This window comes from Poromitra crassiceps (assembly GCF_964638095.1).
Source record: "Poromitra crassiceps genome assembly, contig: HAP1_SCAFFOLD_313, whole genome shotgun sequence".
NCBI classification, from domain to species: domain Eukaryota; kingdom Metazoa; phylum Chordata; class Actinopteri; order Beryciformes; family Melamphaidae; genus Poromitra; species Poromitra crassiceps.
The window spans coordinates 152,217-172,976 of NW_028152089.1; the positions used below are offsets into that span (position 1 = coordinate 152,217).

General features: G+C 44.8%; 1 protein-coding gene across 2 annotated transcripts in view; it reads left to right on the plus strand.

The window, feature by feature from the left end:
* LOC310771029 (protein NLRC3-like) overlaps positions 1-20,760 on the plus strand; it is a 130,209-nt gene that overhangs the window by 58,853 nt on the left and 50,596 nt on the right. For both annotated transcript variants that reach the window (XM_083663711.1, XM_083663710.1), the window contains exon 4: positions 1,457-1,736. In XM_083663711.1, coding sequence (XP_083519837.1) covers positions 1,469-1,736 — 268 coding nt within the window. In that variant the 5' untranslated portion in view covers positions 1,457-1,468. The remainder of the gene's footprint in view (positions 1-1,456; positions 1,737-20,760) is intronic.

A 20,760-nucleotide genomic window follows, 5' to 3' on the forward strand; every position in this document is an offset into this window, starting at 1 on the left:
CTCAGCCAGGCGGTAATGCAACATAAAGGATGCCAACTTTTCCATAAAACACCACAGAAGAAGGATTTATTACATCACTGATGACATCACAATTGCTCGAGTGACATCACTGATGACATCACAATTGCTCAAGTGACATCACTGATACATAACAATCGTGGCACACACCGCCGCCCGCCCACGTATGTTTCCTGTTAGGACCACCGTAAGGCATGAATCAGTCTGCCGGAAAGCTATGAATGTATGAGAGGGAGGGGCCCCCGCGTACCACCAGTGGTACCTGTACCACAGGTTGAGAAGAGAACCACTGTCTATTTATGTAGAAAAAGTTAGCCCCCGCTGTAAATATTTAAGCCCCCCTTAGCCCCCCCAGGCACAATTGGCTGGAGCCGCTACTGCTTTCAGGAAAGACCAACAGAAGAGGAGAGGGGATCGGGTTTTACAGAATGTAAGGAAACACTGGATGGATAAATTCAGAAGGAGGCGATGCAACATAAAGGATGCCAACTGCCATAAAACACCACAGAGGAAGAAGACCTTCAGGAATAATTTGCCAAAGATCTTCATGCTGCAGATGCCATCTATCACCAAAAATGCAGTGTGAACTTCCGTACCAAAAGCAAATACCTCAGACCTTTGATGAAGAACATGGTTGTCCAAAGAAAAAGAGCAGACAGCTATTTAGAACAGAATGATGATGAGCAAATTGCACTTGGATACCTAACTGTGAAAATTGAACAATACCTTGAAGTGGTGATCAAATAATCATTACAGGAATCAATGGCGAACCAGAAGTGGTTAAATTGAAGCAGAAGGCCTCAAATATTTTGAGTCCATGTTTGCATGCATCTAGGAAGGACAATAATGATGTTGATGAAGAAAAAGTGTGTCTTGTGAAAACTGCTGCCAGACTGGTAAAGACCGACATAAAATATATCAAGATTCCCAGAGGAAACATGGAAACCCTTCAGCTTCTCCTCAAATAACTGTTTGCTGGCAAGAACTGTGAGTTAAACATAGCTGCAATAGGACAGGCCATGCGGGCAGCAAGGGCAAGGGTTCTCATCATGCCATTACAGATAGGACTTACAAATGCATCACCAATTTGGATCTAGATTTTTGGTGGAAACACTTGGTAACCTTGGATTCTGTTCCTCATATCAGGAGGTGAAAGAGTTGAGTCAAGTGCAACTGTTTCTCAATTATATTTTATAATTGTTTCCTGTGTGACAGGATAAGTGATTTGTGTAAGTTTAACAATGTCTGTCAACGTCTAGTCTTATGCAAATCTGTCACGTTTATCATGTCCTTGATCAGGTCACGTGTCCTGAGTCTTCAGTTTTGAGTGGTCATGAGCCAAAAAAGCCACCAGGACACCCCAAGAGCTGAGATGCATTTTTATTCATCACAGTGAAGAAATGACATAATTGAGTTGAAAATAACCTCTGATTTGCAGGGAGCAACAAGGATGGCATCTAACAAGCTGCCGCTGCCGCTGCTAAAAGAATTAGAGGATTTGGACGATGAAGAGTTCAAGAAGTTCAAGTGGTTCCTGAAGCTGGTTCCTGACTTCCTGGAAGGCTTCCCAGTCATCCCAAAGAGCCGACTGTATAATGCAGACAGGCTGGACACAGTGGATCTGATGGTCCAGACCTACCCTGAAAACTCTCTGGAGGTGACCAAGAGAGTTTTGAGGGAGATGAAGAAGAATGATCTAGTGCAGAGTTTGCCAGAAGGTAAGTCATAGGAAGAGAAAAGTGCGGACAGGTGACAAACCTCGACCCTTTGATCATATGCGTAAATTAAGTACCGTATTTCCCCAAATAGTAGCCCGGCAGCAAATAGTGGCCGGGAACCTAATAGCCGCCGGGGGTCTGACCCCATTTTGCGTATTAAACGCCGGTCTGAGTAAACGCCGGGGCCATTATTTGCATTATCTTAAGGCAACCCCGAAATTACTACGTTGCTGACAGCACTTGAAGGCAACACCAGTGTTGCGCAATACATGAAAGAGCATGGAGAAACACGTGAAAGAAAACGCTGATCGACGGAGCTCAACTTACGTTACCAAAAGCAATGCAGGGAAATTGATGGCATGGAAGCATTTCCACGATGTTTGGATTATGTAAAGAGTTCTGTTGACAACGGCTACCGTGGTCTTCACTTGAACTGAAGTCCCAGATGAGTTCAAGAGATAGGGGCTATTGGAAATAGACACGTCAATGGTAAGACTGAAACTGTGTTATATTTATACCGATTACGTGCGTAATGATTGTGTGTGACTATGTTTAATCAGCACCCGCCGTGGTGTGTGTAGTGTTTTTGCAAGTTGTTGTAGTGTTGTGTTTGGGATGTGGCTATGTTCAGACTGGTCGTAGCCTATTTGCTGGTGTTGATAGAATTGCGTCGGTCAACGTCATCTTATTTGCAAGTGATTGTTGCAGTGCAGTGTGTGTGTCTGTGTGTGTGTGTGTGTGTGTGTGTGTGTGTGTGTGTGTGTGTGTGTGTGTGTGTGTGTGTGTAGGCTACAGGGTAGGTAGCCACGGCTGATTGCTGATTTTTGGTATCCTCCAAGGTGTGTGGGCTGACGGTGGCAGTTGATGGGAGTGAGGACCTTTGCACTAAAAAACATGCTGGACAGGAACTGTCACCGAATAATGGTCTGGTGCAGGTCTGTGCAAAAATAAATAAACGCCTGCAGCAAATAGCCGCCTGGTTCTTTTAAACGCCTGGGGTCCAAATCGATTTTGCGTATTAAACGCCCGGGCTACTATTTGGGGAAATACGGTATACTATATTATAGGATCAATAGCATGAACTGTTAGCCTATCTTGCTTGCAGATAGATGTGTGAGGAGGGAGTCCCCTAACAGCAGATAGATGCGTGAGGAGGGAGTCCCCTAACAGATAGATGTGTGAGGAGGGAGTCCCCTAACAGATAGATGTGAGGAGGGAGTCCCCTAACAGCAGATAGATGTGTGAGGAGGGAGTCCCCTAACAGATAGATGTGTGAGGAGGGAGTCCCCTAACAGATTGATATGTGAGGAGGGAGTCCCCTAACAGATAGATGTGTGAGGAGGGAGTCCCCTAACAGCAGATAGATGTGTGAGGAGGGAGTCCCCTAACAGCAGATAGATGTGTGAGGAGGGAGTCCCCTAACAGCAGATAGATGTGTGAGGAGGGAGTCCCCTAAAAGATAGATGTGTGAGGAGCCAGTCCCCTAACAGATAGATGTGTGAGGAGGGAGTCCCCTAACAGCAGATAGATGTGTGAGGAGGGAGTCCCCTAACAGATAGATGAGTGAGGAGGGAGTCCCCTAACAGATAGATGTGTGAGGAGGGAGTCCCCTAACAGATAGATGTGTGAGGAGGGAGTCCCCTAACAGCAGATAGATGTGTGAGGAGGGAGTCCCCTAACAGATAGATGTGTGAGGAGGGAGTCCCCTAACATATAGATGTGTGAGGAGGGAGTCCCCTAACAGATAGATGTGTGAGGAGGGAGTCCCCTAACAGCAGATAGATGTGTGAGGAGGGAGTCCCCTAACAGTAAAGGCTGTTACACACCAAGAGCGAGCAAATAAACATTAGGACAATTCAGGATCATTCGCAGGTGGAAACAAGACGCAATTTTGTGGTTAAATAGGTTCTAAACAAACCATCGCGACAGGAACAAATATAATCAACATCAAGCAGTGATGTCTTGTGAGGAGAGGAGAGAGCATGCAGAGTTCCACTGTTTGGTACAGGAGCTGAAACCATGGCCGCTTTCACACCTATTTTCAGGACGTCTGTGGGGAAGTTTCACCCCAGAGAGACGACTGCCCCAGAGCAGAGGCTAGGGGCCCTATGTGCCCCCTGGCCTTAGGCGCTAAACTGGCGTTAAACGCAAAAAAAACACGCTTTGCGCCTGCCTCGGGAGGATATCATCATGTTTTTAGGCCTCGAAATGCGTGTGCAGTACAAGCAGTGCAAGAATAGGCCAGAATTAGCGTTTTGGCCTAACGCTATCTTCCCCCCTGGGGTTAATTTAGCGCTTAGCGCTTTTCAAAACCAGGCCTTATTCACTGCGCCGGCTCCCCTACCAAAGTCACACACAGACTCACATGTGAAATCTCCCAGCATGCATAGAGGCTAATACATTTTGACAAGAAATAGCAACCAACTCAGCCTAAGTAGGCTAAGTGGTAGATAAAAAATAATATTTATGTTAACACAACATGCAATTGTAGAACATTTCAATATTGGACAAAATAAAACGTAAAAATCAAAACACAACCCTAGGTGAAACATACATGTAATCCAGGTGGCATATATATCTGTCGCAAATACAACGTGATATAGACGAGTTAACGCCGGGTGTAGCGCCGAGGGGAAAATAGGAACTGCGCTGACCACGCCCACTAAATAGCGCTTGGCCTGGCGTTAACCGCTATTTTAAGGCCAGGGGGAAGATAGGGCTCTAGGGGCTCTATCGTAGCATCGGCCTATAAACTGCACCCAGCGCCCGGCGCAGCGCAGATTAGTGGGCGTGTGTGGCTTTGTGCCTGTCTGATGCGCGAGAGAGAGGGAGTGAGAGAGAGAGGGGGGGAGAGAGAGTGAGATGGCAGAGGAGATCTCCGCGCAACCGGCGCACTGAATAGGCCTGGTTTTGAAAAGCGCTAAGCGCTAAATTAACGCCAGGGCGGAAGATATCGTTAGGCCGGTATTTAAGGCCGAAACGCCCATTCTGGCCTATTCTGGCACTGCGCCACGCGTAAAGCGCATTTCGAGGGCTAAAACCATGTTGCTATCTTCCCGAGGCAGGCGCAAGGCACGTTTTTTTGCGTTTAACGCCAGTTTTTGCGGCTAAGGCCTGTACCAAGATAGGGCCCTATGTGTTTGTCTGAGGTCAAAGGTCAGAGCAGAGGCTAGCCGTGTGTCTGATGTCAAATATCAGAAGTCATAACTGAAATAAGTCCAGTTTGAACACAGAGCCAGCTGTGAGCATTTGGTAATCTGAGAGCATTTGGCAAGCTGAGTGCCGGTGAGAATTGCAAGAATTGCATCCCCCACCTTGTGGAAGCACATTGTAATGATTTCTATGGCAACGTAGCCCTCTATCGTTGCATCGGCCTATGAACTGCGCCCAACGCCAGGTGCAGCGCATATTAGTGGGTGTGGACCGGCGCACTCAATATTTTGGTATCGGCGCTACACGTGGCCTTAAGCATTATAACCACGCCTTTTAAGCGTAAAATTATGCACAACCTGCTGATTGGAGGAGTGCAGTAAACGAATAACAAGCTTCCTTTTTAAGCTCCAATTCCACGGAGCGATCCAGTCCTGCTTCAGAAAAGCCGAGGGCTCTGAGCTCCCCCCTCCCTATTTCATCCCCGGCTGTCTCCATATATATTATTCCACATTATTATGCTTCTCAAACCACTCTCACTGCAGTTTAAATACTGCAAGCAAGCATGTAAATACGCTACACTATAACAAGATCAAAGTGAAAAGAATGTTCTAAACGCATCGGTTAGAAAAATATAGCCTATCCCTATGTCATGATGAGATTAGATTGGTGAAAGTTTGTCCAGAATGATATCGTTTTGCTACCTTTTCTTCTCCCCTGCTGCACAGGTAGGATGATGCACATAAATATAGCCTACATTATGTAAAGTCATGGCATACATGTGTTTTTATTGTAAAAGTAAATGTGAAGTAGGGCCAATTTATTGGAGCGGACATCACAGTAGGACATCACAGTAGAACCGTGTTACGGCTGTCACTCATCTAAATCACGTTAAATATGTTTTGTTTTGAAGCGACTGTACTCTCCAGACGATTCATTCAAAAGCAACCTTTATTGGTTAAACACTTCCAAAGCACAGACAACCTAGAGCGCCCTCCATAGGTAGGGCGTGGAACCACATATCAATACATCTTCCTTTTTTTCCTTCACATGACAGTAAGATATGAAAAGATAAGTTTCTGTATCCGGATATAGATTAGGTTGACAATAGGGCTGTGGCGATTCACTTATCTCCCGATTCGATACTATCACGATTCTTGGGTGCCGATGCGATTTATATTGCGATTCTTAAGTATTGCGATTCTACGATTATTGCGATTCGATATTACGATTTATTGCGATTTTTGTTTATTTTTTTCTTTTCTTTTTCAGTTTGTTCTTTTTTACACTAGATTAGAACATGGGAAAAGTTGAATCATACACTAGAGACTGTATATTATATATCATGAGTAGGGCTGGGCGATATAGTTAAAAACAGGGGCGGACTGGGATCATAATTCAGGCCGGGCATTAGATACCAAGCAGGCCAGGCCGATATGGGCCAACGCGCGTGAAATTTGGGCCGTTTGAAGCCAGATTTGGGCCGTTTGAAGTCCAATTTGACAATGAGATGCACCCACTTTAACCCTGAAGTGTAATTATTACTTCAGACTAACTAATAAAGTAATAAAACCACTAGTAAATTTTTTTTTTTTTTTTTTTTTTTTTTTTTAATTTGCGATTATCGATTCTGGAATAAAAGATCGATCCAAAAAATCGTGACATTAAAAATCGCGATACTTAGGTGAATCGATTTTTTTCCCCACCCCTAGTTGACAATATAACTTAAGCTAGGGAGTTGGTTGTTACCGAGTGGCAGAACATATTGAACTTAACAGACTAACTATTCTATTCATTACACCCCATATGCTTACATTCACATTGTACTTAAACAGGATAAATTTCTATACATCACCCCAAGTGCATTGTACAATACATTTACATATTCTCCATTCCTTTTTTTCTTTTTTCTTTTTCTTTTTCAACATTCTTCAATCAGCCTCCTAGTTTCTCTGAACCTCTCTCCTTGTCTTGTGCAATGTGCCCCCCACAACCTGAGGACTGCCTTCCCCCATTGTCTCTGTCCCTACATTGGGATCCCCCTCATCCAGTTCCGGCCCCTCTAGTCTATCTCCCAGTCCTGTCTCCACTCCCGGCGTGCCTGGCACAGCCAGAAGATGTCGCCTATTCCGTCTCAGGACACTCCCCTGTTCTGTCTCCACTTCATAAGACCTCGGGGCTGTTTCCCTCAGCACTGTAGCCTTTAGCCCCCACTCATTACAGCTCCTCACCCTGACCGTGTCCTTCTGTTTCCCTCAGCACTGTAGCCTTTAGCCCCCACTCATTACAGCTCCTCACCCTGACCGTGTCCTTCTGTTTCCCTCAGCACTGTAGCCTTTAGCCCCCACTCATTACAGCTCCTCACCCTGACCGTGTCCTTCTGTTTCCCTCAGCACTGTAGCCTTTAGCCCCCACTCATTACCGCTCCTCACCCTGACCGTGTCCTTCTGTTTCCCTCAGCACTGTAGCCTTTAGCCCCCACTCATTAGCGCTCCTCACCCTGACCGTGTCCTTCTGTTTCCCTCAGCACTGTAGCCTTTAGCCCCCACTCATTACCGCTCCTCACCCTGACCGTGTCCTTCTGTTTCCCTCAGCACTGTAGCCTTTAGCCCCCACTCATTACCGCTCCTCACCCTGACCGTGTCCTTCTGTTTCCCTCAGCACTGTAGCCTTTAGCCCCCACTCATTACCGCTCCTCACCCTGACCGTGTCCTTCTGTTTCCCTCAGCACTGTAGTCTTTAGCCCCCACTCATTACCGCTCCTCACCCTGACCGTGTCCTTCTCCACTAGTGGTGGCAGCGGTCTAGCAGGCCTATCGTAGTTTCTTCTCTGTCTCATCAGGTATTTCTCATTCCTGACCTCTATTCCCTGGCCCATTTCTGCCAGGTGGTCCGCTGACGGAAGGCGTGTGCGCAGTCTCCTATTCATTAATAGTTCTGCTGGGGACCTCCCACACTCTAACGGTGCCGCCCTGTAATTCAGGACCGCCAAGTAAGGGTCCTCCTTACTTTCTATTGCCTTTTTTAACAGTTTCTTCACTATTTGGACCGCTTTCTCCGCCTGACCGTTTGACTGCGGGTAGTGAGGGCTTGACGTCACGTGTGTAAACCCATATTTTCTAGCAAACAAACGGTATTCCTCACTGTCAAACTGTCTACCATTATCAGACACCACTGTCTTAGGGATCCCGTGCCTAGAGAATATTGATTTAGTGTGTTTGACTACCTGCTTTGCCGTGAGGTCTGAAAGAAGAGCAAACTCTGGGTAATTAGAGTGATAATCTACCACCACTAGGTATTCTCTGCCGTCTAGGTGGAATATGTCCGTCCCCACCTTGGTCCATGGACCCTCTGCCCTATCATGTGGCACAAGTGTTTCTTTCCTCTGTTGATATCTGTGTCGCTGACAGGTCTCACATCTCTGTACTTTGTTCTCGATGTCCCTGTTCATGCCTGGCCAGTACATGACTTCCCTGGCGCGCCTCTTACATTTCTCTCTGCCCAGATGCCCTTCATGCACCAGCTTTACCATGTCCCCTCTCATAGAGGACGGGATGACTATTTTAGTCCCCTTCAGTAGAACCCCATCTACTATACACAGCTCATGCTTAAAGTGATCATATGGTTTGCTCAGAATCACTTGCCCCGGCCTGCATATTTTTTCCTTTATCTCCCTCAGTATGATATCCCTCTCTGTCTCCCTGGCCATTTGTGCCCATTTATCTTCTGAAACAGGCAGCCCGGCCCTCACTGCATTCACATGTACCTGTACTTCATGCTCAGTGGAACTCGGCCCTGTGTCCCTCAAACTTGCCCTTGAGAGCGCATCTGCCACGATTAGGTATTTACCCGGTTTAAACTCAAAAGTCAGGTCATACTTCTGCAGTCTTAAGAGTAGTCTCTGGATCCTTGGTGGAGCATCACTAAGACTCTTCTTCACTATCGCTAGAAGCGGCTTATGGTCTGTCTCTAGTGCTGTCGGCCTCCCATAGATGTACTGGTGGAATTTCTCGCACCCAAATACCGCACCCAGAGTCTCCTTTTCTATTTGTGCATAATTAGTCTCTGCAGAGGTCATCGTGCGGGAAGCATACGCCACCGGGAGCCAGTCATCTCTATGTTGCTGCAGCAGTACTGCCCCCAACCCATCTTTTGACGCGTCCGTAGACACTTTCACCGGCCTGCTCGGGTCGTAGAATCTGAGCACTGGGCCCCTTACCAGGCTACTTTTCAGCCATTTCCACTCACGCTCATGCTCATATGACCACTGCCAGTCCGTCTTATTTTCCAGCAGGCTTCTGAGTGCCTCAGTGTTTGCTGACAGATTGGGGATAAACCTGCTCATGTAATTGACTAAACCCAGGGCCCTCTGCAGGTCAGTCTTGTTAGTCGGCTGTGGCATCTCCTCCACTGCCCTGGTCTTCTCGGGGTCCGGCTCGACCCCCTTCCCTGACAGCTTATCCCCCAGGTATGTCAACTCCCTCACTCCAAACTCAGACTTCTCCCTGTTCAGTTTGAGCCCTGCTTCATGTGCCTTTCTTAGTACCTCTCTTAGCCGAGTGTTGTGTTGTCTGTGAGCCGCCCCACACTATGACATCATCCAAGAACACACCTACTCCGTCCATACCCTCAAATATCTGAGAGGCAGTCCTATGAAATACCTCTGGAGCTGAACAGATACCAAAAGGCAGCCTTAGGAAACAGTACCTCCCGAAAGGGGTGTTAAAGGTGCATAGTTTGGTGCTTTCCTCCTCCAGTTCTATGTGGTAGAATGCAGATGAAGCATCTAACTTGGAAAAATAGCTTGCACCTGCCATGCACCCTAGGATATCAGCCTTAATAGGCAACCTGAAGTTTTCCCTCTTTATCCATTTATTTAAGTCATTAGGTGCCAGACACAACCTCAGTTTTCCATTTTTCTTTTCGTTTATCACTAGTGAGTTAACCCACTCTGTAGGCTCCTCAATCCGCCTCACTATCTCCAGCTCTGTTAACCGGTCCAGTTCATCTTTTAATCTGTCTCTCAGTGCAAAAGGCACTTTCCTGGCTGGGTGGATTACAGGTTCTGCATTCTCTCTGAGCTGTATTTTATGCTTACCTGGAAGCTTCCCTATGCCTCCAAACACCTGTGAGAACTCTGCCATAATCTCGTTATGCAGAGGGGTCTGACCCCTTGGCTCAGTGTCTAGCTGCCCTGCCTCTCTGTCAGTGGCACGCCCCTTCTCCCCGTCCATAACACACACTCTCTCTCTGTCAATAACATGTACCCTCTTTATCAGCCCCAGCTTCTCACATGCTCTTAATCCCAGAATAGGCTGTCTATCCTCCTTGATTATAGAAAACAGTGTGTGGGCCTTTTTCTCTCTACATGTTACAGTCAGTATGCATGTGCCCATGGTAGGGATTGGCTCGTTATTATAGTTATACAAATTCTGCTTCTTATCTGAGATTGTTGGCTTCTTTCGGAGCCTGGTGAACTCTTTCCATGGCAATATGTTCGTCTGGGCCCCTGTGTCCAGCTTCATTGCCACATCTGTGCCGTTGACGTCCAAATGTGTAATCCATTCATTGTCACTGGCTTGATCCTTCACCTCTCCCACATAGACTCGATAGCCCTCTCCATCTGTAGGGTCCCCATCCCCACAGGCTCCTTACTCCTCCACCGCTTGCACTTTTCGTTTGGCCTTACAGCATCTGGCAAAGTGATTAACACCACCGCAACTTCTGCATTGTTTTCCAAATGCGGGGCATTTCCTTGGTGCATGGGTATATCCACATCGCTCACAGTCAAGAGTCTCTGCCGCCACCGTGGCGTCCTGGCGCACTGCGCGTGCGCCGCCTCCCCCTCTTGCTGGCCATCTTCCTCGCCCTCTGCTGTTAATCGCGTCGACCGCTCCATCGTACGAAGCACCGTCGCCCTCTCCCTCGAATATCTTTAGCTGGATCCCCGCATTCTCCGAGATCTGGCAAAGGTTGACTGCCTTCTCTAGGCTCAAGTCCATTTCCTTGAGGAGACTCATCCTCACTCTCTTATCCCGTACACCAATTACGATTTGGTCACGTATCATTGAGTCACACAATGTTCCGAAATTGCACGACTGACTTTTGAGTCGGAGGTCCGTAACGTACTTGTCGATAGGCTCATTTTCTCCTTGTAGCCTATTACGGAAAACGTACCTCTCGTAAGTCTCATTCCTCTGTGGCGTTGCATACGCTTCAAACTTGGCGATCGCTGCTGAATATTCGCCTTCTTCGTCATCTTCAAACGTGAATGTATTGTAAACATCCAAAGCTGCCCGTCCCGCCACGGTTAGCAACAATGCTATCTTCCTTGTTTCGCCATAGCCGCTTGCGCCCGTAGCGAACAGGTACAGCTCGAAACTTTGTTTGAAGATTTTCCAGTTCTCGGCAACGTTGCCTGTTAACACCAGTTCCGCTGGCTGGCGTATCGCATCCATTTTCTTTCGCGTTTTTATATTTAATTTAAACCACTCCTGTTACAATGTTTTGAAGCGACTGTACTCTCCAGACGATTCATTCAAAAGCAACCTTTATTGGGTAAACACTTCCAAAGCACAGACAACCTAGAGCGCCCTCCATAGGTAGGGCGTGGAACCACATATCAATACATGTTTCACATAGGGTTGTGTTTTGATTTCGATGTTTTATTTTGTCCAAAATTGAAATGTTCTACAATTGCATGTTGTGTTAACAGAAACATTATTACGATCTACCACTTAGCCGATTTAGGCTGATTTGGCTGCTATTTCTTGGCGAAATGTATTAATGCATGCTGGGAGATTTCACATGTGGCTCAACAGCCCCTGAATGACGGGCTCGAAACTACGATATAACCACTTTTTTTCCATCGGTCTTTGTGCCTGTCTGATGCGTGAGAGAGAGGGGGACAGAGAGTGAGATGGCAGAGGAGAGCCCCGCGCAATTACACACAGTAATAGAACCGGCGCACTGAATAAGGCCTGGTTTTGAAAAGCGCTAAGCGCTAAATTAACGTCAGGGGGGAAGATATTGTTAGGCCGGGATTTAAGGCTTATTAGGCGGGGATTTCCGGCCTATTCTGGCACTGCGCCATGCCTCTTCAGCGTAAAGCGCATTTCGGGGCCTAAAACTATGTTGCTATCTTCCCGAGGCAGGCGCATGGCGCATTTTTTTGCGTTTAACGCCAGTATTAGCGCCTAAGGCCAGTGGCAAAAAAGAGCCCTATATGTGTCAAATATCAGAAGTCAGAACTGAAATAAGTCCAGTTTGAACACAGAGCCAGCTGTGAGCATTTGGTAATATGAGGGCATTTGGCTAGCTGAGTGCCGGTGTTATGCCGAACTCTGGCATCCCCGGCAAGAATTGCATCAATGATCAATGATTTCTATGGCAACGTACTGTTAAAATATATAGGGCTCTATCTTCCCAAAAGCGCTAATTTAGCGTTTTTGCTCGTTTAACGCTGTGCGTAGGGCTGAACGATATATCGTTTACACATCGTCATCGTGATGTGCGCATGTGCAATAGTCACATCGCAGGACGTGCGATATCAAAAGCAAATTAACTCGTCATGTTGCTTGATAAACTCTCACTTTAGGGGTAGCCTACTGAGTGAAACGCCCCGCTACTGTACTCACTCATTTAGTGCTTAGCTTCAACACAACAAACATGCACATAGAGCTAAATTGAATTACTTTTGCTCATGTTGCGTTGCTGACAGTAGCCCGTCTGTAAACGATGTGATTGCGGAGGCGGATGCGTCTACAGTTTGCATCGCACTAGCATACAGCAGGCTGCTGTAACTCATGTCCATGGAGTTCCACCAAAAAGCAAGACCGCAACTTATAATAACACGAAGGCTAAAGTGATTACTGAGAAGTTGACCGTGTTATCACTGCGGCTCTCTCTCAGGCTCAGTCTCTGATGATGCATCAGATGATAGCAGTAACGTTACGGTAGGGCTGTGCGATTAATCGATTTTGAATCGTAATCGAATTAATTAGTTAGGACGATGTTAAAAAAATGAAAATCGTAAAATCGTTTTTTTTTTTTTTTTAACACATTCACTGCCAGCCGTTTTTTTTTTTACTGTAGGTAGGTTCTGCCAGAGGGTTTTTTTGAGGATTCTGGCTCATCTTTCAAGACCCGATGATTCTTTTCTGCTAAGATTTTGTGAACACACAATATCTCAAAAGAACTAATAGAATGTGTGCTTTCTCTGTCTAAAAGAGTTAGTTTGTAGAGTTAGTAGTTATGTAAGCATTAGCAGTTGAATACAGCATGGTTTCAGCATCTGAAAATTTATTCTGAGATAAACGGCTTTTTGTGAAATTCGATAGAACAGTCACTTTAACCATTCATTTTTGGCATCAGTAAGACGTCAGACATCTAAACAATAGTTTTGAACAGTAATTTCCTCCATAACAGCAGGAAACACCCCTCTCCTTCAAACTCCTCCCTCCGTGTGTGTTCTTCTTGGCTGCAGCGGGCGTGTCACAAGCTCGTTTCTGTTGTTGCTGTAACCTCGCGTCACCAGGCTCACTGCTTTGCTGCTGCTGTGCCTGTCTGCTGGTGGCCGCTGGGCAAGTCTGGATATGGGCTCGCTCGTTTCTTGTGGTTTGTGTTGAGAGCTTTGATGAAGCTTTTGCGATTCTGGTCTTATTTATGCTGCGTGTTTCAAAGTGTGTTCCATGAAATAGATGAAAACATGCACATCCATGGACCGAGACTTCGGGTAGGTGCTGAGACGGAAACAGTGTAACAGTGAAATAAATGCAAAAAACGCTCGCACACTAGCAGGACTCCTTTTTTGAATGCTTTATTGCACCAAGTGATAACGTTTCGAGCCAAAGCAGCTCTTCGTCAGACAGTTTGAACAAAGGTGAGACGCCATCTTAAATACAGTAATCACCTGATGAAACAGAGGTCACATGATTGAACAACGCAGCTGTGTATAATAACAATCAGTCAAAGGAGTGAAGATCCTAGACTCCATATGTCATACAAGGAGAAAATCAACAGTATAGTCAAGTATATCTGTCATCACATGAGTGAAGAAAAAATCAATACAGCAGTACGTTTCTTGTGGTGTAATTAGGCGACTCAACCTATGTAAAGGTGCAAGAACAACAGTGTTAAGCAACAAGCCATATATACATAATAATACATAACAATTAATCGTTAACCAGCAATGCATATATATATAGACACAAACTACAACACTTTTTTTATATATACCACACTATACAGAGGGGCACACTGGAATAGACATCTGATAATGCACATTAATCACACATCTGTTTTATAAGAAGGGGCGAATGTCCATCTCCTCATTTAAACCTTGAGGAGATACAGTGTTCAGTGTGTACATCCAGAAAAGTTCGCGTCTCAACAGGAGATTATCAATATCGCCTCCCCGGCGGGGTAGCTGGACGTGTTCAATGCCAATGTAGCTCAGAGAGGCGACACTGTGCTGCATGAGATTGAAATGTTTAGCAACTGGGCTTTTCTGATCAGCAGTCCTAATATTGCTGCGATGTTCTGAGATTCTAGTCTTTAGGGGTCTAGACGTTTTTCCTACATACGCCAGTCCGCACGGACATTTCAAAAGGTAAATTACATTGTTGGTTTTACATGAGATCAATCCTTTGATGTCGTATGCCTTTCCAGTGTGAGGGTGATAAAACTTGTGAGTCTTATGTGTGAAATTACATTGCTGGCAGTGTCCACATTTATAATTACCAGGTTCAGGTGGAGGTAAGAACGTAGCAGGTTTCGGGGCAGCAACAGGGGGACAGTCCGCTCTAATAAGCATGTTTCTCAAGTTCGGTGGTCTCTTAAAAACAACGCGTGGTGGTACATGGAGTGTACTCTGGAGCATAGAGTCAGTGGCCAGTATGTGCCAGTGGGACCTGATGACAGTGGCCATATCTTCAGCTAGAGGGGAATAAGGAATGGCACAAATTAGTTTATTGTCAGTCGATTTAGTTCTTGTTTTGTTAAGGAGGTCTTGTTGAGTGGATTTTTCAAACCTGTGAGCTGCTTGAGTGATCCACTCGCTCTTATAGCCTCTTTGTTGAAATCTGATGGCCATTTTGTCTTTTTGAATGCAAAAGTCCTCATCCGAGCTGCACAGGCGACGTAGTCGGCTGAATTGGGAGATCGGGAGACTTCTTTTCAGAGGAATGGGATGGTATGAGAGGCCGTGGAGCAGTGAGTTTCTGTCAGTTGGTTTTCTGTACAAGCTCGTGTGAAGGTTGCCATTCTGCTTCAAAATCAGGACATCCAAGAAATTCATTCTATGGGGGTCAGAGGACATAGTGAATGTCAAATGGGGATTCTGTATGTTGATGAAATTATGAAATTCTTTTAATTTCTCCTCTGTGGAGTTCCAAATAAAGAAAACGTCATCTATGTACCTCTTGTAAGAAGATATATATGGAAGAAACGGATTCTTCATGGCGTTGAGAATGATTTCATGTTCCATAAGACCCACGTAGAGGGAAGCAAATGATGGTGACATCTTTGATCCCATACTGACTCCTGATATCTGTAAGAAAAAGTCATGACCGAACATAAAGAAGTTATTAGTCAGGACAGTTTCCATGAGTTGCAATAAACAGGCACTGCTCGGAACGCCACTCTCATCATGTGTATACTGTGGGGAGGTAAGGAAGAATTTCGCTGCTCTTAGGCCTCCCTCTACAGCAGTGTTTCCCAACCAGGGGTACGTGTACCCCTAGGGGTACTTGAGCAACTTGCAGGGGGTACTTGGAAAGATTTGGCATTACAATTTATTTCCAAAATGTTGGGAGAAAAATCATTTCAAAAGTAATTTCATAAGCCCATTGTGAAAATGGCACATGCACGCCGCAACTAGTTCCCCCCGACAGTTACATGACTGATAAATGGCTCAAAAACGTCCAGTTGCTGTCGCTCCAGATTCAGATTTAGGAGAGCCGGTTATAAAAGGAAAAAGGAGGCCAATCCCAAAGTTCAGTGAAAAATATATTTTGTATGGATTTCTTTGTACGTCTGCATATTATTACACTAAAAGTTATAGAACAAATTTAGGACCATCATCAACAGGCATGAGTGAGGGGGTAGGCTACTATTGGCATGGCAAAAGAGCTCAAGGGGGTACATAAGATAAAAAAGGTTGGGAACCACTGCTCTACAGGAACGTTGGTGTACAACGCTTCAATATCCATAGTCACAAGAATACAATTTTCCAAGTCAGGATGTGTAGATTGCAGAGATTTAAGAAAATCAATGGAGTCTTGAGTGTAAGATGGTAGAGATGAGACGCAGGGTTGCAGGAAATAGTCCACAAAAGCTGAAATTTTTTCAGTGAGTGACCCTATTGCAGCTACAATGGGACGGCCAGGGGGGGTCTCACTGTACTGTTTATGTATTTTAGGGAGAGTATAAAATACTGGAGTGACTGGCGATTGAACAAACATGAAAGCATACTCTTTTTTGTTAATCTCTCCACTGTCAAGGAAGTCCTTTAAGACTGAATGCACCTGGTTTTTGATGGTAGTAGTAGGATTTCCAGGGAGTTTTTTGTAGAATTTATCATTATTAAGTTGTCTGGTTATTTCATGTTTGTATGCCGTTTTATCCAAGATCACTATCGCTCCTCCTTTATCTGCACTTTGTATTACAATGGAGTTATCATTTTTCAGGGCAGTCAGTTCCTGGTACTGTGTTTTTGTCATATTGTGAGAGATTTTATATTGTCTTTTTTGTCCAAGTAGTTTGGAAATGTCTCTCTCTACCACTCTACAGTATGTATCAACAGAAGAATTTCTGTGTGGTGGGGGAATGAACCTTGATTTACCTCTGAAAAACGTATGAGCTCTAGTGGATGTGTTTGAACGCATCTCCTGTTGCTCCCCAGTGTCCCGTAAAGTCTCCTGTTGCTCCTCAGTGTCCAAACTGTAGAGTGGTAGAGAGAGACATTTCCAAACTACTTGGACAAAAAAGACAATATAAAATCTCTCACAATATGACAAAAACACAGTACCAGGAACTGACTGCCCTGAAAAATGATAACTCCATTGTAATACAAAGTGCAGATAAAGGAGGAGCGATAGTGATCTTGGATAAAACGGCATACAAACATGAAATAACCAGACAACTTAATAATGATAAATTCTACAAAAAACTCCCTGGAAATCCTACTACTACCATCAAAAACCAGGTGCATTCAGTCTTAAAGGACTTCCTTGACAGTGGAGAGATTAACAAAAAAGAGTATGCTTTCATGTTTGTTCAATCGCCAGTCACTCCAGTATTTTATACTCTCCCTAAAATACATAAACAGTACAGTGAGACCCCCCCTGGCCGTCCCATTGTAGCTGCAATAGGGTCACTCACTGAAAAAATTTCAGCTTTTGTGGACTATTTCCTGCAACCCTGCGTCTCATCTCTACCATCTTACACTCAAGACTCCATTGATTTTCTTAAATCTCTGCAATCTACACATCCTGACTTGGAAAATTGTATTCTTGTGACTATGGATATTGAAGCGTTGTACACCAACGTTCCTGTAGAGGGAGGCCTAAGAGCAGCGAAATTCTTCCTTACCTCCCCACAGTATACACATGATGAGAGTGGCGTTCCGAGCAGTGCCTGTTTATTGCAACTCATGGAAACTGTCCTGACTAATAACTTCTTTATGTTCGGTCATGACTTTTTCTTACAGATATCAGGAGTCAGTATGGGATCAAAGATGTCACCATCATTTGCTTCCCTCTACGTGGGTCTTATGGAACATGAAATCATTCTCAACGCCATGAAGAATCCGTTTCTTCCATATATATCTTCTTACAAGAGGTACATAGATGACGTTTTCTTTATTTGGAACTCCACAGAGGAGAAATTAAAAGAATTTCATAATTTCATCAACATACAGAATCCCCATTTGACATTCACTATGTCCTCTGACCCCCATAGAATGAATTTCTTGGATGTCCTGATTTTGAAGCAGAATGGCAACCTTCACACGAGCTTGTACAGAAAACCAACTGACAGAAACTCACTGCTCCACGGCCTCTCATACCATCCCATTCCTCTGAAAAGAAGTCTCCCGATCTCCCAATTCAGCCGACTACGTCGCCTGTGCAGCTCGGATGAGGACTTTTGCATTCAAAAAGACAAAATGGCCATCAGATTTCAACAAAGAGGCTATAAGAGCGAGTGGATCACTCAAGCAGCTCACAGGTTTGAAAAATCCACTCAACAAGACCTCCTTAACAAAACAAGAACTAAATCGACTGACAATAAACTAATTTGTGCCATTCCTTATTCCCCTCTAGCTGAAGATATGGCCACTGTCATCAGGTCCCACTGGCACATACTGGCCACTGACTCTATGCTCCAGAGTACACTCCATGTACCACCACGCGTTGTTTTTAAGAGACCACCGAACTTGAGAAACATGCTTATTAGAGCGGACTGTCCCCCTGTTGCTGCCCCGAAACCTGCTACGTTCTTACCTCCACCTGAACCTGGTAATTATAAATGTGGACACTGCCAGCAATGTAATTTCACACATAAGACTCACAAGTTTTATCACCCTCACACTGGAAAGGCATACGACATCAAAGGATTGATCTCATGTAAAACCAACAATGTAATTTACCTTTTGAAATGTCCGTGCGGACTGGCGTATGTAGGAAAAACGTCTAGACCCCTAAAGACTAGAATCTCAGAACATCGCAGCAATATTAGGACTGCTGATCAGAAAAGCCCAGTTGCTAAACATTTCAATCTCATGCAGCACAGTGTCGCCTCTCTGAGCTACATTGGCATTGAACACGTCCAGCTACCCCGCCGGGGAGGCGATATTGATAATCTCCTGTTGAGACGCGAACTTTTCTGGATGTACACACTGAACACTGTATCTCCTCAAGGTTTAAATGAGGAGATGGACATTCGCCCCTTCTTATAAAACAGATGTGTGATTAATGTGCATTATCAGATGTCTATTCCAGTGTGCCCCTCTGTATAGTGTGGTATATATAAAAAAAGTGTTGTAGTTTGTGTCTATATATATATGCATTGCTGGTTAACGATTAATTGTTATGTATTATTATGTATATATGGCTTGTTGCTTAACACTGTTGTTCTTGCACCTTTACATAGGTTGAGTCGCCTAATTACACCACAAGAAACGTACTGCTGTATTGATTTTTTCTTCACTCATGTGATGACAGATATACTTGACTATACTGTTGATTTTCTCCTTGTATGACATATGGAGTCTAGGATCTTCACTCCTTTGACTGATTGTTATTATACACAGCTGCGTTGTTCAATCATGTGACCTCTGTTTCATCAGGTGATTACTGTATTTAAGATGGCGTCTCACCTTTGTTCAAACTGTCTGACGAAGAGCTGCTTTGGCTCGAAACGTTATCACTTGGTGCAATAAAGCATTCAAAAAAGGAGTCCTGCTAGTGTGCGAGCGTTTTTTGCATTTATTTCTCAAAGTGTGTTCCACCCGTAATCTATTATGCAAATTTGCAAAACCCCACCGCCAGCTCCCAAGCGCGAAAGTGAAAGCGTTTTCGCCAATCCATTTTCATGAGAATGGCTTCCTCACACTGCTTTTTGCTTGCCTTCCTCTAGTCTGGAGAACACTGTCGCCACTTAGTGGGTCGGTGGAATGGGTTGTAGACGTTCGGTGGCTCCAATATTTTTATAGGAGACGTGGGGAGCGTTGATCCACGTCCCACCGTCAAAAAAAAAAAAAAAAAAAATTTGACGTATTAATACGTCATTGGCAGTGAACGTGTTAATTAAAAAATTTAAATTAAATTTTCACTTTAACTAGGGTAAGTACGTTACGCGGGGCGGCTCTCTCTCATGTACGCATGCTGCTACTTGTCCATTCTCCCCGCTGTAAAGTCTCTCTAGAGGCTGTGATACTGGCTACTAAAGACAGCAGCTCAATGGACTTATTTCATATCAACACCTCCGACCAAAAAGCACAGAGTGTGAGCACTGAGCGCAGCTTGTTGCACTGCGGGCTGTAGCCTACAAGATAACGATTGCCACAACACACTCACGCACGCACACGAACACAGACGTTATCACTGGACGATGAAACGTTGCCTTTACAGTTCACATAATAACAAAACAACACGTGAGGCCACCGAGTACTGATAGATTGGCTGTATTCATGGCTGTAAGTTAGCAGCCTCAGCTGACTCACCTGTCCCTGTGTGTCTGAATTGCTATCGCAGTTCCACGCATTCCTGTTGTGACTTTGTGTTATTCTAGTACAGATATAACTCCGAGCATGGGTGGTCGCTTAGACACTAATATAATTATCTCACGGAGGAACACGCAAATCCACCAGTGTCAAGTTAGCAAGCAACAGCCAGAAAGTTAGGCATAGCAGCGGCAAGCTAAAACAGGAAGTTGGGTTGTTCTGCCTTCAGAGTAAAAGCGTAAATTGTCAATTATGGAAAAAAGGGGGAAAAAGAGCTCTGCAGGGCAACAAATGTTTAGAGAAGTATAATAGTATAATAAATCGAAATCGAAATTGAAAATCGAGTTTTGAGAGAAAAAATCGTCAATTTTAGTTTTAGGCAAAATCGCACAGCCCTACGTTACGGTAGAGTTAATCATACATAGCGACTCATTTACACAAAACATTTAAGTGAAAATAAAAAGACAAGAGACATATCTCGCCAATGAAATCTATATTTATTACTTTTCACAAATGAATTGTTTGTCACCGGTCTGCTGCATGTGAATCCTCGTCTCTCTAGTTTGTACTGCGGTGCGCTCCAAAACCGGAACTCCCCAGATGCGGAGCGTACCACTTGGTAGTTTCTGCAGGGGGTTTCTGGGGGGTCAG